Here is a 12,855-nt window from a genome sequence, read left to right as displayed (position 1 = left end):
AACCCGTGGTTTTCGTCAAGGTCTATTGAGGATAGAGGTTGAAGCATTCAGTGTAAATTGACAAACAGCTGTGGGAAAAATTTGACATTTCGGTAAGAAGTTGTTTACCTTCATACGACGGCGGTGGTTTTAGAAAAAAAACGAGTTACACGCGTACCGAGTTTTTAAAAACGACCTATATTCCATCCAAATATTAAAATAATCGAAGTTTTGGTGCAGTTTAACTCGTTTAAAGGTATGTTGGTGTTAATTTTGAAGTCATGAGACTAATTTTGTTATGCAATTTCAGTGTACAACATGACAACAACTTGCGCTGCATCTTTTTGTAGCAATAGCCGGTATCTGGCAAAAAAGCACAACATCGACATCATTTTCCATAAATTTCCAACTGAGCCAGTTCTTTTGCGCAAATGGATATTATTTTGCAAACAAGAAGACAAATGGACTCCTTCAAAAAACCATATTTTGTGCTCCTCACATTTCGTGAAGGACGATTACCAGCTCATCAACTCACCGTCCAAGGAAAACAAGAAGACGTTTAAGAAGCTGAAACCAGTTGGTAAGCCTTTATTATCAATTTAAATAAGCATTCTAGAGGAAAAGCGAACCTGCAATATGAACGAATGATGTACTACTGTTCAGGCGGTTTAGCTGTTAGCCGGACGTACAAACGAGCTGCTACAGGTAAGGTTTGCCATCGTACAATTGCAGATGCTGGCCGGAAATCAGAAGGCAGCGATCACAACGCACGAATCACTCGGCTGACACTATCAATGCTTCAAAGCGGCCAAGGCTGCTTTCGATAGTGTTCCACATCAGTGGCGGATCTAACGGTAGGCGGACTAGGCGGTCGCCTGGGGCCCCGTAGTTCTCTAGTCTAGTCTAGTCGCCTAGAGCCCCCGATATCCTTAATCCGTCACTGTTCCACATTCCTTACTACTCGTCAAACTCCGAACTCTCAGACTGCCGGAACAGCTGTTGGCCTGGACACTACACTTTGCACCGTACCATCGCTTCGTTGGGTATGTCACAAGGAAGCAACGTTGATCGACGTTTCATTGTACTCTTTGTATGGCGTATTCGGGGTTTTTGCTCCAGGAAACCACTTTCTTTATGCTGACGATACAAATATATTCATCCCCATTCGCGGGCCCCAAATAAAATCCTTCCTCAAGCCGACTAGCTGCATCTTCAGGGCACGTTGTGCACGTTCTTGTCCAGGTGCTCCACAAAACCCTGGAATTAAGTATTGAGTGATCACCATCACAAACATTCAGAAAACACAATGAAAATAAGCAATCGCTAGCGATTGGCTGGGAGTTGTGTGTTGTTTGCACGCCGCGCTTCATAGACTATCACCGTATTCCATTGTTGAGCATGTTTAGACGACTGAGAGTTGGTGCTTGCAATCTATAAGCTAGTTTAAAAGTGTTGTTCAGCTACCGTAAAACAAACGCTGCGATATTTGAAGCATTATTTGATAAGAACAGCAGCCGGATCGTTGGATTGTACAACAAAAAAGCTGGTTTGAACATGCTTCATTCAAAAGAATATCACCTACAAAATGATAAAAAGCTAATTGTTTTAAGTTGCATCTTGTAGTTTCTACTTATGGAGAATACGTACCTCATTAAACATTGCAAGCAATTCTTATTTCTCCGCATATATACCGAAAACCTTCACCAAACTCACTGGAAGGCAAGTTGTGAGACGCAAATTCCTGTGGGAAGACTGCTGTATAAAGTTGTTTTCAGCACCTGTATGAAAGAACGTTGTTGACAAATATTGTTTCCGTATTGAACGCAGTTTAAAATTATGCTACATATCTCTTGTTTCCTTGTTTTTTTGCAGTAAAGGTATCCATTATGTTCCACTCGATTCTGCAGATTGCTGCGTGAGTTGTTTGTAAACACTTTCTAATCGAAGTGTCAAACGCAGCTTCAAAATGTCGGAACAGAAACAAGCTATGCTTCGACCTCTATCCTAAATAGACCTTGGGTTTTCGTGAGCTCGGCAACGCTCCAAATCGGTGCGATTTTTCCTCGCTGGCGATTGTTTTTGTAAGTCGTTGCGACGGTTTTTGACGTTTCGAGCGAGGGTTTTTGAGGGTTCAAGTTAAAGGTTTTTGAGTTCAGTGCGATTGTGTTGGAGGGCAAAATTAAATGGCCAAAAAATAAATACACTCCAACCCCTCCCCCCCCCTCATTGACGTCATGGGGTCGTACATTTCATGTGTGAGCCATATTAGCATCTGCGCCCCGCCGTCTCTCTTGCTCGTACATGTTTCGCTATCGTATCAGCTGATTCGGTGGTGGCTTTTGATGCACAGGTGTCCCCCGATATACGACTCTATTTGGGACCGAAAAAATGTCCCAAAGCAAGGCGTAAGTCGAAATAGTCGTATGTCGAATATTTGTGAAAATTACGTTTATGACCGAAGTTGAAGTGTCGGAATCTATGAAATCGTGTATTTTATTTAAAATAATGTACGATTATGTATTAATTTTCTTCCAAAAGCCGTTTATACGATATAGATATTCAAGACCGGAGAGTTGTTGAATCTGTGGAAATGTGTTTGAAACGGTTATCGGCACAGAAATTCAAAAAAATATAGCAATTTCGTCCCAATGACAACTTTTAACTGTCAAAATCAAAATCGTCGTATCTACGAATCGTCGTAATTCGAGGGGGTCGTAACTCGGGGGATGCCTGTACAGTCTTCAATTGCGGGTGATCTTGACGTTGAGGGAATCGGGGAAAGCCGGTATTGAACTTTTAACGATGGTTTTATTAATGTATTTCGTGCCAGTTCTGACGAGGTCATTCGTGTTTCATACCAATGGTTACGAAGCTATATCAAACAAGCGTTGGTGTAGGTGAAACTCAACTAAGTAAAAGAAGATTGAATATGTTTCAAGCATGATCATCATACTCCACTCCATGTATGAAAGTAATATGTGATATTTCAGTACATATAATAGGTTCCGGATTTCTTTCAAAACAACAGGCAACATCTTTTTCCGAGCCGTATAGTTACCAGACCAAAACTACCTAACTTCATCAAGTTCATTTCTACCTTCTCAAATCTATCATTTTCCGCGAGTGACAAAGACTTTAAGAATTTCGTTCGTCGGCGTTGAGATATTGAGTTTTATTAAAAAGGGAAAAGACTTTGAATAATAATTGAAAAAGTAACAATCGCACGAGTTGAAAATATAACGATAGTGCTGTAGAAACCAAACATTTGTTAGTGGTATGTTTGAAACATCCAATCCTCTATTCCACAGGGCATCGTTTGATCGTTCTGGAAATATAACGACAATCCTTCTGTTTTTTTATTGGTTGGGTATCTTTTATTACATATGTTTTACGCAAAGCCATTTACAAGTAGGAATAAAGAATCGATCAGTATCTAGTCCTGTTAGACCACGAGTATCAGGACTTTTACGAATCGAGTCAACATTAATATGGAAACATACCTTAAGTGCGTGTACTGAGCTTATCATTCGAATGATAATCCTCTGCGTTTAATCCGAACACTTTTTTGATCCATATTCACCACATCAAACAGTACCAAACAAACACCCATGGGCCATGGCTGGTCACATTTGGCGGTATTTTTGTGGACGAAAAAATAAACGAACCCAACGTGAAGCAAAAACGTGTAACGAGTACAATTCGCACATTAATAGCTGCCTCAAATAATCAGCAAAGTTTTGCGATCGCCAGCGCTTGGTCCAGTTCGGATTTAACTGTTGCAGAATAAAGTTCATACATTTTTACCGTTTGAGGATAGGTTAAGTTTAAAAGCGTGATGTATTCCAGCGGTTTGTTCTTGATTATCAGTTTGATATTGTTTCATCTCGCAGACGGACAGAGTAAGTAGAATGATTAAAACATAATGTGATATTTTAAGCATCAAGCAAACAGCATGTTACATTATGTGGTCATTTGAGAGGGAGTAGGTATTATTAAATTTTAGTTAAATAACCTGTGCACTATGCAGGGAGGCGCACCAACAGTTTTCAAGTGTCTATAATTATGAGATTTCGTCGCGAATTGAAATCTTTCTCGTAAGCCCCGCACGCTGCATAATCAACACCTAACCTGTGGCTTCGACCTAGAACAGAAATGCTATGCTCTAGTAAATCTGTCGATGAGAACATATTGAGCAGATGATAGCCAGCGAAGGTTCAAGAGCGTGACGGGAGTGTGGTCACTTTTTCACACTGCACCACCTATGCGCCGAATACCATTCCCTGGCGATTATTGAATCATATGCTAGTCGAACGTGTAAAGTGCGACACGTACCGGTTGCCGAGTGATCAGGAGCATTAAAAATGACATTGAAGGCTTTTTGCCACAGCTGCACCGTGTGATTCTATTGTTCCTGTTTTTGTGAGGTGTGTCCACTATGGCTTAAAAGCGACAAAAGCACCCGATCACCCGGTTAGTAGTGAGTAGCATAGTGAGAACGGTCGTGTTGTGCTGGTACATAGTGTGTGGTGCGAACGGTTATGTCGTTGGACGAAATCTGCTGGAAGCTGCTGATGTTTCCCTGGCTAGTGAAGTTGGCCCACTGGAAGGGGATCTGTTTCAACCATATGAAAACGACGACTCCATTCCCGTTCATTACGCTGCCACCGAATTACACCTTTCCTGCTTCGACCGCGTCCTCCGCGATTCCTTTCACCCCGCTAACCAGCCCATCGCTAACGTTTAGTACGGGAACCACTCCAACGGGCGCACCGTTCACGTCAACCACGTTTGCCACGACTAGCCCGTCCGTACCGTTCACGTTTTCTACCTCCGTTGTAACGCAGACGATCCCGGTGCCTAGTCTTACCTCTACCACCTTCATTACTCAAGCACCCACTACGACGGGCAGTGGTGCAACGTTTCCTCCCAGCACCATCTCCAATCCTGTGCTGACTTCCACTTCAAGCACACCCCTGTTCCCTACCGTTACCTTTACGAATCCACCCACCGGCACCGGTACGCTTCCCGGTGCTATACTAACATCCACTCTGTCCCCGGTTACTCCGGTCACGGGTATATCACCACTGCCAACGTTCCCGACCTTCCTCTCGACGATTAATCCACCGGGACTGACAAGCACGGTTCCGACCACGATCGCCGCAACTACCGTTTCCTGCCCATCGGTACCACCGACCTGTCCATCGTCGGTGCTATCGTCTACCACCTTCTCTGGGTTCGATCCAATGCCCAGCATCGATCCAAGGCAAACGTACAACGGTTGCCCGTGCATCGATCCACGAGCGATACCGGTTACTACCGCGCGAAGTTGAGTAGTACGTAAGAAAGCGTTCGAATACGTATGCTCTTTGCCAAAGAAAGATTGCCACTACCATCACCGACTGTAATGCGGCGAATGTTTTCTCTCCTTTTTTCAGACGACAGCTGCCTAACGCCCAACGCACAGAATGGCATCTGCATCGTGTACGTAAACTGTGACTTCATACTGCAGCTGCTGATCCGCAACGCTAATCTGCGCGATCCAGCGATCGAGAACTATGTGGCACAGTCAGTCTGTGGCTACAGCGATGTAACACCGATGGTAATGTTGGCTTTCACCACCATTGCAGACAGAGCTTAACCGAGGAGGTTTCTCATGTTCACCGTGCTTTTCTTCTCTTCCCTTCCCCGTTGCAAAGGTTTGCTGTCCAACGTTCAGGTTCGCTCACCAAGACTCAAACACGACATCCAGCTTCACCAATCCACCAACCGTTACTACCGCACCCGGGTCCTTCTTTTTCGCGGCCGTTTCATCCACTGGAGCAGGTTCTAGCACTGCCGGCCCAACGACCGTACCGCCCAGCAGCACCGGCTCGAACCGGCTCCCAACGAACGATGCCGACCGTTGTGGCATGTCGAACGGGACGCACACGCGTGTGGTCGGCGGTGTCGATGCGCAGCTAAACGCTTGGCCATGGATGGCAGCACTCGGCTATCGATCGACATCGTTCGAGCTTAACGCCGGACCACGGTTTCTGTGCGGTGGTACGCTGATCACCACCCTGCACGTCCTGACCGTGGCGCACTGCATCCAGACGGCGCTGTACTTTGTACGGCTCGGGGAGCACGACATCACGTCCGACCAGGACGGTGCCAACCCGGTAGACATCTACATACAGCGCTGGGTGGTGCACGAGCGCTACGATGAGAAAAAGATCTACAACGATATTGCGCTGGTGCTGTTGCAGAAATCCGTCACCATTACGGAGGCAGTCCGGCCGATCTGTTTGCCGCTGGAAGCGAAACAGCGCACCAAGGATCTAACCTATTACGCACCGTTCATTGCCGGGTGGGGAGCGGTCGGGTACAACGGGCCGACCGCTGCCCGGCTGCAGGAGGCACAGGTGGTCGTGCTTCCGGTTGACCAGTGTGCGTTCAACTACAAGCTGTACTTTCCCGGGCAGATCTTCGATGACACGGTGCTGTGTGCTGGTTTCCCCCAAGGGGGCAAAGACTCCTGCCAAGGAGATAGTGGCGGTCCGCTAATGTTGCCCGAGGTTAGTATAGTGCACGCGGGGTTAGTGCGTTTCTAGCCCCCCCGGGGTTGTGGGCACGCGACATGCGTCACGATGTGACTGATGCAATGATTAATATCCGATTCACGCTAAAATACCAGCCACTTCACTACGCTCTACGCGCCAAGGACGCACTAACGAGCGCCATGCCGTATGTTTGTCTAGACCTGTTTAGTGTGAAACAGGCACCTCAGCTGAATCATGGCGTGCAATACCTAATTAATTGGCCCATCATTGTGCACTGCTTCTCTTTTGCAGCTCTCGTCCAACGGCCAGTACTACTACTACACCCTCATCGGACTCATCTCGTACGGATACGAATGTGCGCGGGCTGGGTTTCCGGGGGTGTACGTGAAAGTGACCGCGTATCTTCCCTGGATCGAGGCGAACCTCAACTTCTGAGCCGCGCTTCATCAAAGATGGGGAGGCGCACTGTACCATTAATTAACGCTGCACCAATACCTACCAAGGCCACGCCGATTGTTAAGCTTGCGTCATCGCACCCAAAACCCTACAACACGTCTACCGCCATTGGGTTTCGTTGTTGTTTTCTACATTAAATCGAGCTTTGCGGATGTGGCCAAAATCGCATGACCCCGCGAAAACGGATGCAAAAGACACACACAGACACACATGAGCTGGCCGATTCGAACGATAGGAGGCCCCAGAACCGGTTGCTAATTGAGAAGACCAGTTTGTCGCCGCAGGTTATGTGTTTGTTTTTTAACCCCCCGCTTCACTCCGTCCCATCGCGTGCCACACACACACATCAGCCGAATAAAATGTAAAATTCAAGTTTAAGGCGAATAATCAAGCCGGTTTCATGGGGGCCCTTGAACGGGCTGCCACTGGCTGGAAGGTTGACAATCTTTATTTTGAATCTTCTTACCTCTGTTTTTGCGTTACTCACTCAGCAGTGATGCCACTGGCTGAATAGCATGGGCCGTTGTTTATGATAAGGGAACATATCTTATCCAGTGATTTGGGTCAATAGAAACGGCTTACCAATCGGATGAACCAAAGAACGTCTGTGGATGAGCTTTTCTTTTCTATTCTTATGACTGTCGATAGTAAATTTGCATTAATATCTTAAAAGTACCCAGCACCACCATAAACACATATAAAAAATCACTTACGGTAATAGCCGAAGACAAATCCTTTTAAACAAGTAATTGATATCTGTCTAGTGCCTTACCAGTTGTAATGGCAAGTGTGTAATAAATAAAGATGTACTTGACATACTTACCTAAAAGCTTTCAAGTAGTTAGAGCCATTTGAAGCATGAGAAATATTGCGTGATGGAATTATTATCGTTAATATATTTCTAACAGCATACGGTGGAAATTAGGAAACATAATTCTCTTTCATTTTTCAAATCAATGTTCTATGAGGTGAGTAGTATGACATTCAAATAATAAAATATTTATTTTAAAGGCGATAAACATAATTGTTTTGATCATACCAGATCTCCGTGCATCGACTAAAGATCCTCGATCGTCATATGTCATGATGCAAATGGACAGGTGCAAGCGACCGGTTAAGTAAGATGTAGTAGCACCAGATTATACCGCGTGCAGTAATTCTACCGACACGACGACGCATTAAATGCACGCCCCGGCGCTAAAACATTACACGCTGCCCGTCCAACCAGCCTGCTTTGCGATCGTCGGCCGATCTTATCGATCCTGCATATTCCCTGCATCAAAAGCCTACTACGCTGAGGACGTTCCATAATGCATGAGCAGCATCCATCATGGCAGACGACAGGTTCAATGATGATCACTATTAGTGTCGGTTAACTTGCTGTTAATTTTTGCACAGATACAGCTATCATCCCCAAAACATCGACACAAGTGTTTTGTGTTGGGGGAAAAAAACAAACAAAAGTTTTGTTGTGAGTTAAAAAAAGCATGTAATTTCCCCGTTCCCAAAATGAGTAATCAGATAATGATCCCAGCGGAAGAGTGGAATTAGCTGTGTGCGGTTGTTGTGTTTGTGTTTCCGCTGTCTAATTCTTCTCCGCAAAAGCTCATTGATTCTGTCCGGCGAGAGGGAATCCCACACCGAAAGGCCCCAACGATAGACACACTTCTCCACTCGAGTGACGCTTGGTGGCAAAGGTTTGCTCACAAGGAGCCACAAGCTGCTAAGGCTTTGGTACGGTTCGAGGGTCCTGCGAGGAGCGCGGAAACTTATGCGAGTGAAACGAACCCCCAACACATCGCCCCCTCCCCCCCCTCCCCCTTTCTGAACCAGCCGGTTTATGGGGTAGGGTGGTATTGCTTTGCTGGTAGTGGTGCGATGGTGGTTGTGCGACTTCCGACTTCTGATTCGCGATTCTGCTGCTGTGCTGCGTGCTTAAAATCTTTACCGAAGAAACGGGTTAAGTTTAGTGTTGACGCTACGGTTGACCGGGAAGGACGGCCGTTTACGTCCTCCGTGTGCGGTACAGAATGTGCTAAAAGCTACAGCACGCAGCGCCATTAAACAAGTGTCCCAGTGATCGCGTCGAGCAAGTAGAGAGTGTGATTTTTATTTGAATTTTGTTGCAAAGCAGTGTACCTAATCCGTGTGAGCATAATGTGGAAGTTAATGTTCCTTATTCTTACCTGCCTGGTTATAAGCCAAGTGCAACCGCAAGGTACGATCGCGTACAAGCAATTTCTACACCTGGTGATCTAATTGATGTGGCAGTTAAAGAGGACCGGCTCTTCAAGCTATACACTCATTCATCCATACGCACACACCACACTGTAGTAAAGCATAGTAGACGACCGGGAACCTTGAGGAAAAACCAGTGCCAAGGTCATACCTCCTTCAAAGCAACGATCGTTCGACCGTGCACCACCGTTGCTGAAACTTACCTAAGTTCAAGTGCACAGCGAATGCTGACGCTTCGGGTCCGGTTTCTTGTTTTTCGGTGGTGAAATTAGCCGGTTCACTGCTTTATCGCTTGTTGCTGTCTTCCTTCGTGCGATGGTGTCATGGTGGCGGCTAATAGACGGTTCGGTTCTTTCGATTGCTGCCTGCGTACCCGTTTTGGAGGGTTATGTTCGTCCAATTTTTAACTTCCAGCTATGCTGGTGGTTCGCCTCGACCGTTTGTTTAAACGGCTCAGTCACGGCCAAGTGTACGGCGTCCATTAGTCGGGCCGGGCAATGGGGATGGGTGTGCGCGGGGAACTTGATGGTGTTAATCGATAACACTCACTCGATCGGTAGCTTATGACGATCACGACGATGATGGTGGTGGTGGTGATGATGATGATGATGATGGTCAGTTACTTGTCAAACAATATCTACTGTTGTTGGCCGTTGTTGTTGTTGTTGTTGGTGGTGGTCACCTTCTACCATACGAATGTTGACCGAAGGAGCGTCTAACGATTGTGGAACATTACGTCAAGCCGAGCGCGAATGGCCGGATCCGCTCCCCACACGAGTGAAACAATCAATTCAAAAGCCATGTGAGCTACAATTATATTGCTTGTTCAATCGACTTTAAGTGAAACTTAAGATGATAAGTGATGTATGCCAGCCGGGGCTATGTTATTAGCTGGGCAGGGTATTTTGATAAATGCTCTAGGGTCGACAACAAACACGAATGCTTGCATGCCATTCGTAGAGAGCGAGGGACGCACACACATACACACTCAGACACAAACACCTACACCTCCTCTTTACACTTCCAAATGTCCTCATTTGGATCAAGATCCCTTTCCCTACGAGTGGAACTTCGGTCACGAAAGTACATCCTCCATTGCAGCCGGCCGATCTTGCTATACCCCGAACGGTCAGATAGGCGTGTGTCAGGTGTTCCAGTACTGTGCCTCTCTGATCCGGTTGTACCAGTACAACAGGAACCAGGAGACGGTAAACTTCCTGCTCGCCTCCCAGCGCAGCTGCGGCAATCGCAACTTTAACGGCAGCCCAGTGCTCTGCTGCAGCGACGGCGTGCAGTACGATCCCACTACAACCTCGTCTCCTTTTGTAGAGGTAACGACAGCTCCTCCGACCACGCTGGCACCGCTCCGTACGGCCGACTGCATCGGGCCGGACAATCGCGAAGGATACTGCATAAGTGAGTATGCAAAAGCATGTCACGTCGGGGAAGACACCTTTCTAGCATACAACTCTAACGATTCGTTCGACAGATATTCGAAGCTGCCCGGATGTGTTGAATGAGTTCGTCCAGCGCCAGCGCGACCCACAGTACGTGCAGTACATCCGCCAGTCTAATGCCGTGTGCAACTACATCCAGCCAAACGTGTGCTGCCCGCTGCAGAAGTCAGCTCCGCCTGCACCACCGACCGCTCCACCTACTGCACCACCGACGGCTCCTCCGCCACCGCCGCCAGCACCTGTCACCCAAGCTCCCCCTGCACCGGCACCGTCCAACGGGCCGGCTGAGTTGCTAACGCCCGAAACGGGCTGCGGATACAGCACGGTGCAGCACAACCGGGTGGTCGGCGGTGTTCCGGCCGAACTGAATGGATGGCCCTGGATGGCGCTGGTCGGGTATAAGAATACGCTCGGCGAGGTTTCGTTCAAGTGTGGCGGTTCGCTCATCACCAAGCGCCACGTACTGACGGCGGCTCACTGTATTCGACGTGATCTGTAAGTTTCGGGGCTTGGTGTCCGTGGCATCAACGGTTGGAGTTGTAATGTTTGATTTTGCTCTTCCCGCTGCTTAGGTCGTCGGTTCGATTGGGTGAGCACGATACGTCCACCGATGCGGAAACGAAACACATCGACGTCCCCGTCGTTCGCGTGAGTAACTCCCCAAGGTCGGGATGGGTGAAGGGAAGTACAAATTTTTAACGTTTTGTTTCTGTCTTTTCTTCTCCGCGTACCATCGCCCAGTACGAATCTCATCCATCGTATGACAAAAAGGACGGACACACCGATTTGGCCGTGCTGTACATGGAGTTTGAGGTGCAGTTCAGTGGTAAGACTTGCGTGTTGGCCATGGATGGATGGCCTTCTGTGTCGATGGGAAACCCTTTTCCTTAACTATCCCGTCCATTGCCCCACAGATGCGATCAAGCCCATCTGTCTGCCCTTGAGCGACACGATCCGCAGCAAGAACTTCATCGGCTACACCCCGTTCGTGGCGGGCTGGGGTCGCACCCAGGAGGGTGGCAAGTCGGCCAACGTGCTGCAGGAGCTGCAGATTCCCATCATCGCGAACGACGAGTGCCGCACGCTGTACGACAAGATCGGGAAGGTGTTTTCGCAGAAGCAGTTCGACAACGCGGTCATGTGTGCCGGTGTGATCGAGGGTGGAAAGGATTCGTGCCAGGGCGACAGTGGTGGGCCGCTGATGTTGCCGCAGCGGTTCGGTACCGAGTTCCACTACTACCAGGTCGGCATCGTGTCGTACGGTATCGGATGCGCTCGTGCGGAAGTGCCCGGCGTTTATACGCGCGTGGCCAGCTTCGTCGACTGGATACAGCAGAAGGTTGCGGAACCGCTGTAAGGCCCTCTGCGCTGCGTGAAGATACTCTATGTTTGTGTTGTTTTCTCTTACGTTTGCAATAAATGGTATTATTAGTGTTGTGAGTACAAATGAAAATCCCCGGTAGACCAGTGTGTTGTTCTTAAAATGCGTGTTTATTCTATCAGATACCGACGTTTTGTTGTTCAGTTTTGTACCTTGTCTGTACTCGCATGGCAAGTACAAATATATCTCTTTATCATAATTTTTCCATAGATATTAGAAGTATACGATGAGTTTGTTACATTTAAATTTCGCTACAAGGTCATTGAGCGTAAGGTTTTCTTTTATTTAGACCTCTCACTTTGCACTCCCTTGGAAATACACACATGCTCAATTTGACTGTTTTGAGGCATGCTTCTTGTTTGTAAAATTTAATTTCTCCTTTATGTACAACTATCTTTTGCTTGCATTAATTGTCTCATCCTTTTATCGTTATGAATGGTTTTTATTTGCAAATCTCTTTACTTCTTCATTGATCAACCCAAAAAGCTACCGACCGAAACGAAGTGTATTAAACTAAAATTATACTCAACGTTTGCATTTATTCGACCATTTCGGGAAGCCAGTCGCTTTGTGTGTAAACCAAAATTGTGTACTTCTAAACATGAAACACACACGACGTAGGATCAAAATCAACATCAACAAAAAAGCGGTTATAATAGTATAGTAAAACAAATGCCTACATTAGATAAATAAGCAGTCCTATCAGTTTGCTTGATTAAACAGTCTTTTGGGCGGATTGAAATTTGCACTGAAGAAAGAATCATATGCATATTAGAAAAATTTTGAATAGAAAATTTAGAAATTG

The 12,855-nt window shown here is 46.8% G+C and overlaps 1 protein-coding gene and 1 long non-coding RNA gene across 2 annotated transcripts; both read left to right on the top strand.

The window, feature by feature from the left end:
- Nucleotides 1-36: 36 nt before the first annotated feature.
- On the top strand, nucleotides 37-800 carry LOC121588713. The gene is made up of 3 exons (XR_006004202.1): nucleotides 37-235; nucleotides 290-559; nucleotides 712-800. It is a non-coding gene; the product is annotated as an uncharacterized LOC121588713 (long non-coding RNA).
- A 2,999-nt stretch (nucleotides 801-3,799) lies between these two features.
- LOC121589926 lies at nucleotides 3,800-12,122 on the top strand. Its single transcript, XM_041909196.1, has 10 exons — nucleotides 3,800-3,878; nucleotides 5,415-5,578; nucleotides 5,676-6,533; nucleotides 6,810-6,950; nucleotides 9,087-9,192; nucleotides 10,314-10,628; nucleotides 10,702-11,164; nucleotides 11,242-11,317; nucleotides 11,411-11,495; nucleotides 11,584-12,122. Exons 1-10 carry the CDS (start codon nucleotides 3,815-3,817, stop codon nucleotides 12,024-12,026), a joined length of 2,715 nt encoding a protein of 904 aa, XP_041765130.1. The 5' UTR covers nucleotides 3,800-3,814; the 3' UTR covers nucleotides 12,027-12,122.
- Nucleotides 12,123-12,855: the final 733 nt, after the last annotated feature.

The sequence above is a fragment of the Anopheles merus genome, chromosome 2R, assembly GCF_017562075.2.
Source record: "Anopheles merus strain MAF chromosome 2R, AmerM5.1, whole genome shotgun sequence".
Lineage (NCBI taxonomy): Eukaryota > Metazoa > Arthropoda > Insecta > Diptera > Culicidae > Anopheles > Anopheles merus.
The sequence above is the reverse complement of the archived record's forward strand: the minus strand, read 5'-3'. Positions and strand labels throughout refer to the sequence as shown.

Excerpts from the sequence above, each read along its gene's own strand:
- LOC121589926 (XM_041909196.1), top strand. The coding sequence starts at position 3,815 with ATGTATTCCAGCGGTTTGTTCTTGATTATCAGTTTGATATTGTTTCAT. Across the intron at positions 6,951-9,086 it reads TCGAGGCGAACCTCAACTTC|TTTGAATTTTGTTGCAAAGC; the intron begins TGAGCCGCGCTT and ends GTGTGATTTTTA. Across the intron at positions 11,318-11,410 it reads TCGACGTCCCCGTCGTTCGC|TACGAATCTCATCCATCGTA; the intron begins GTGAGTAACTCC and ends ACCATCGCCCAG.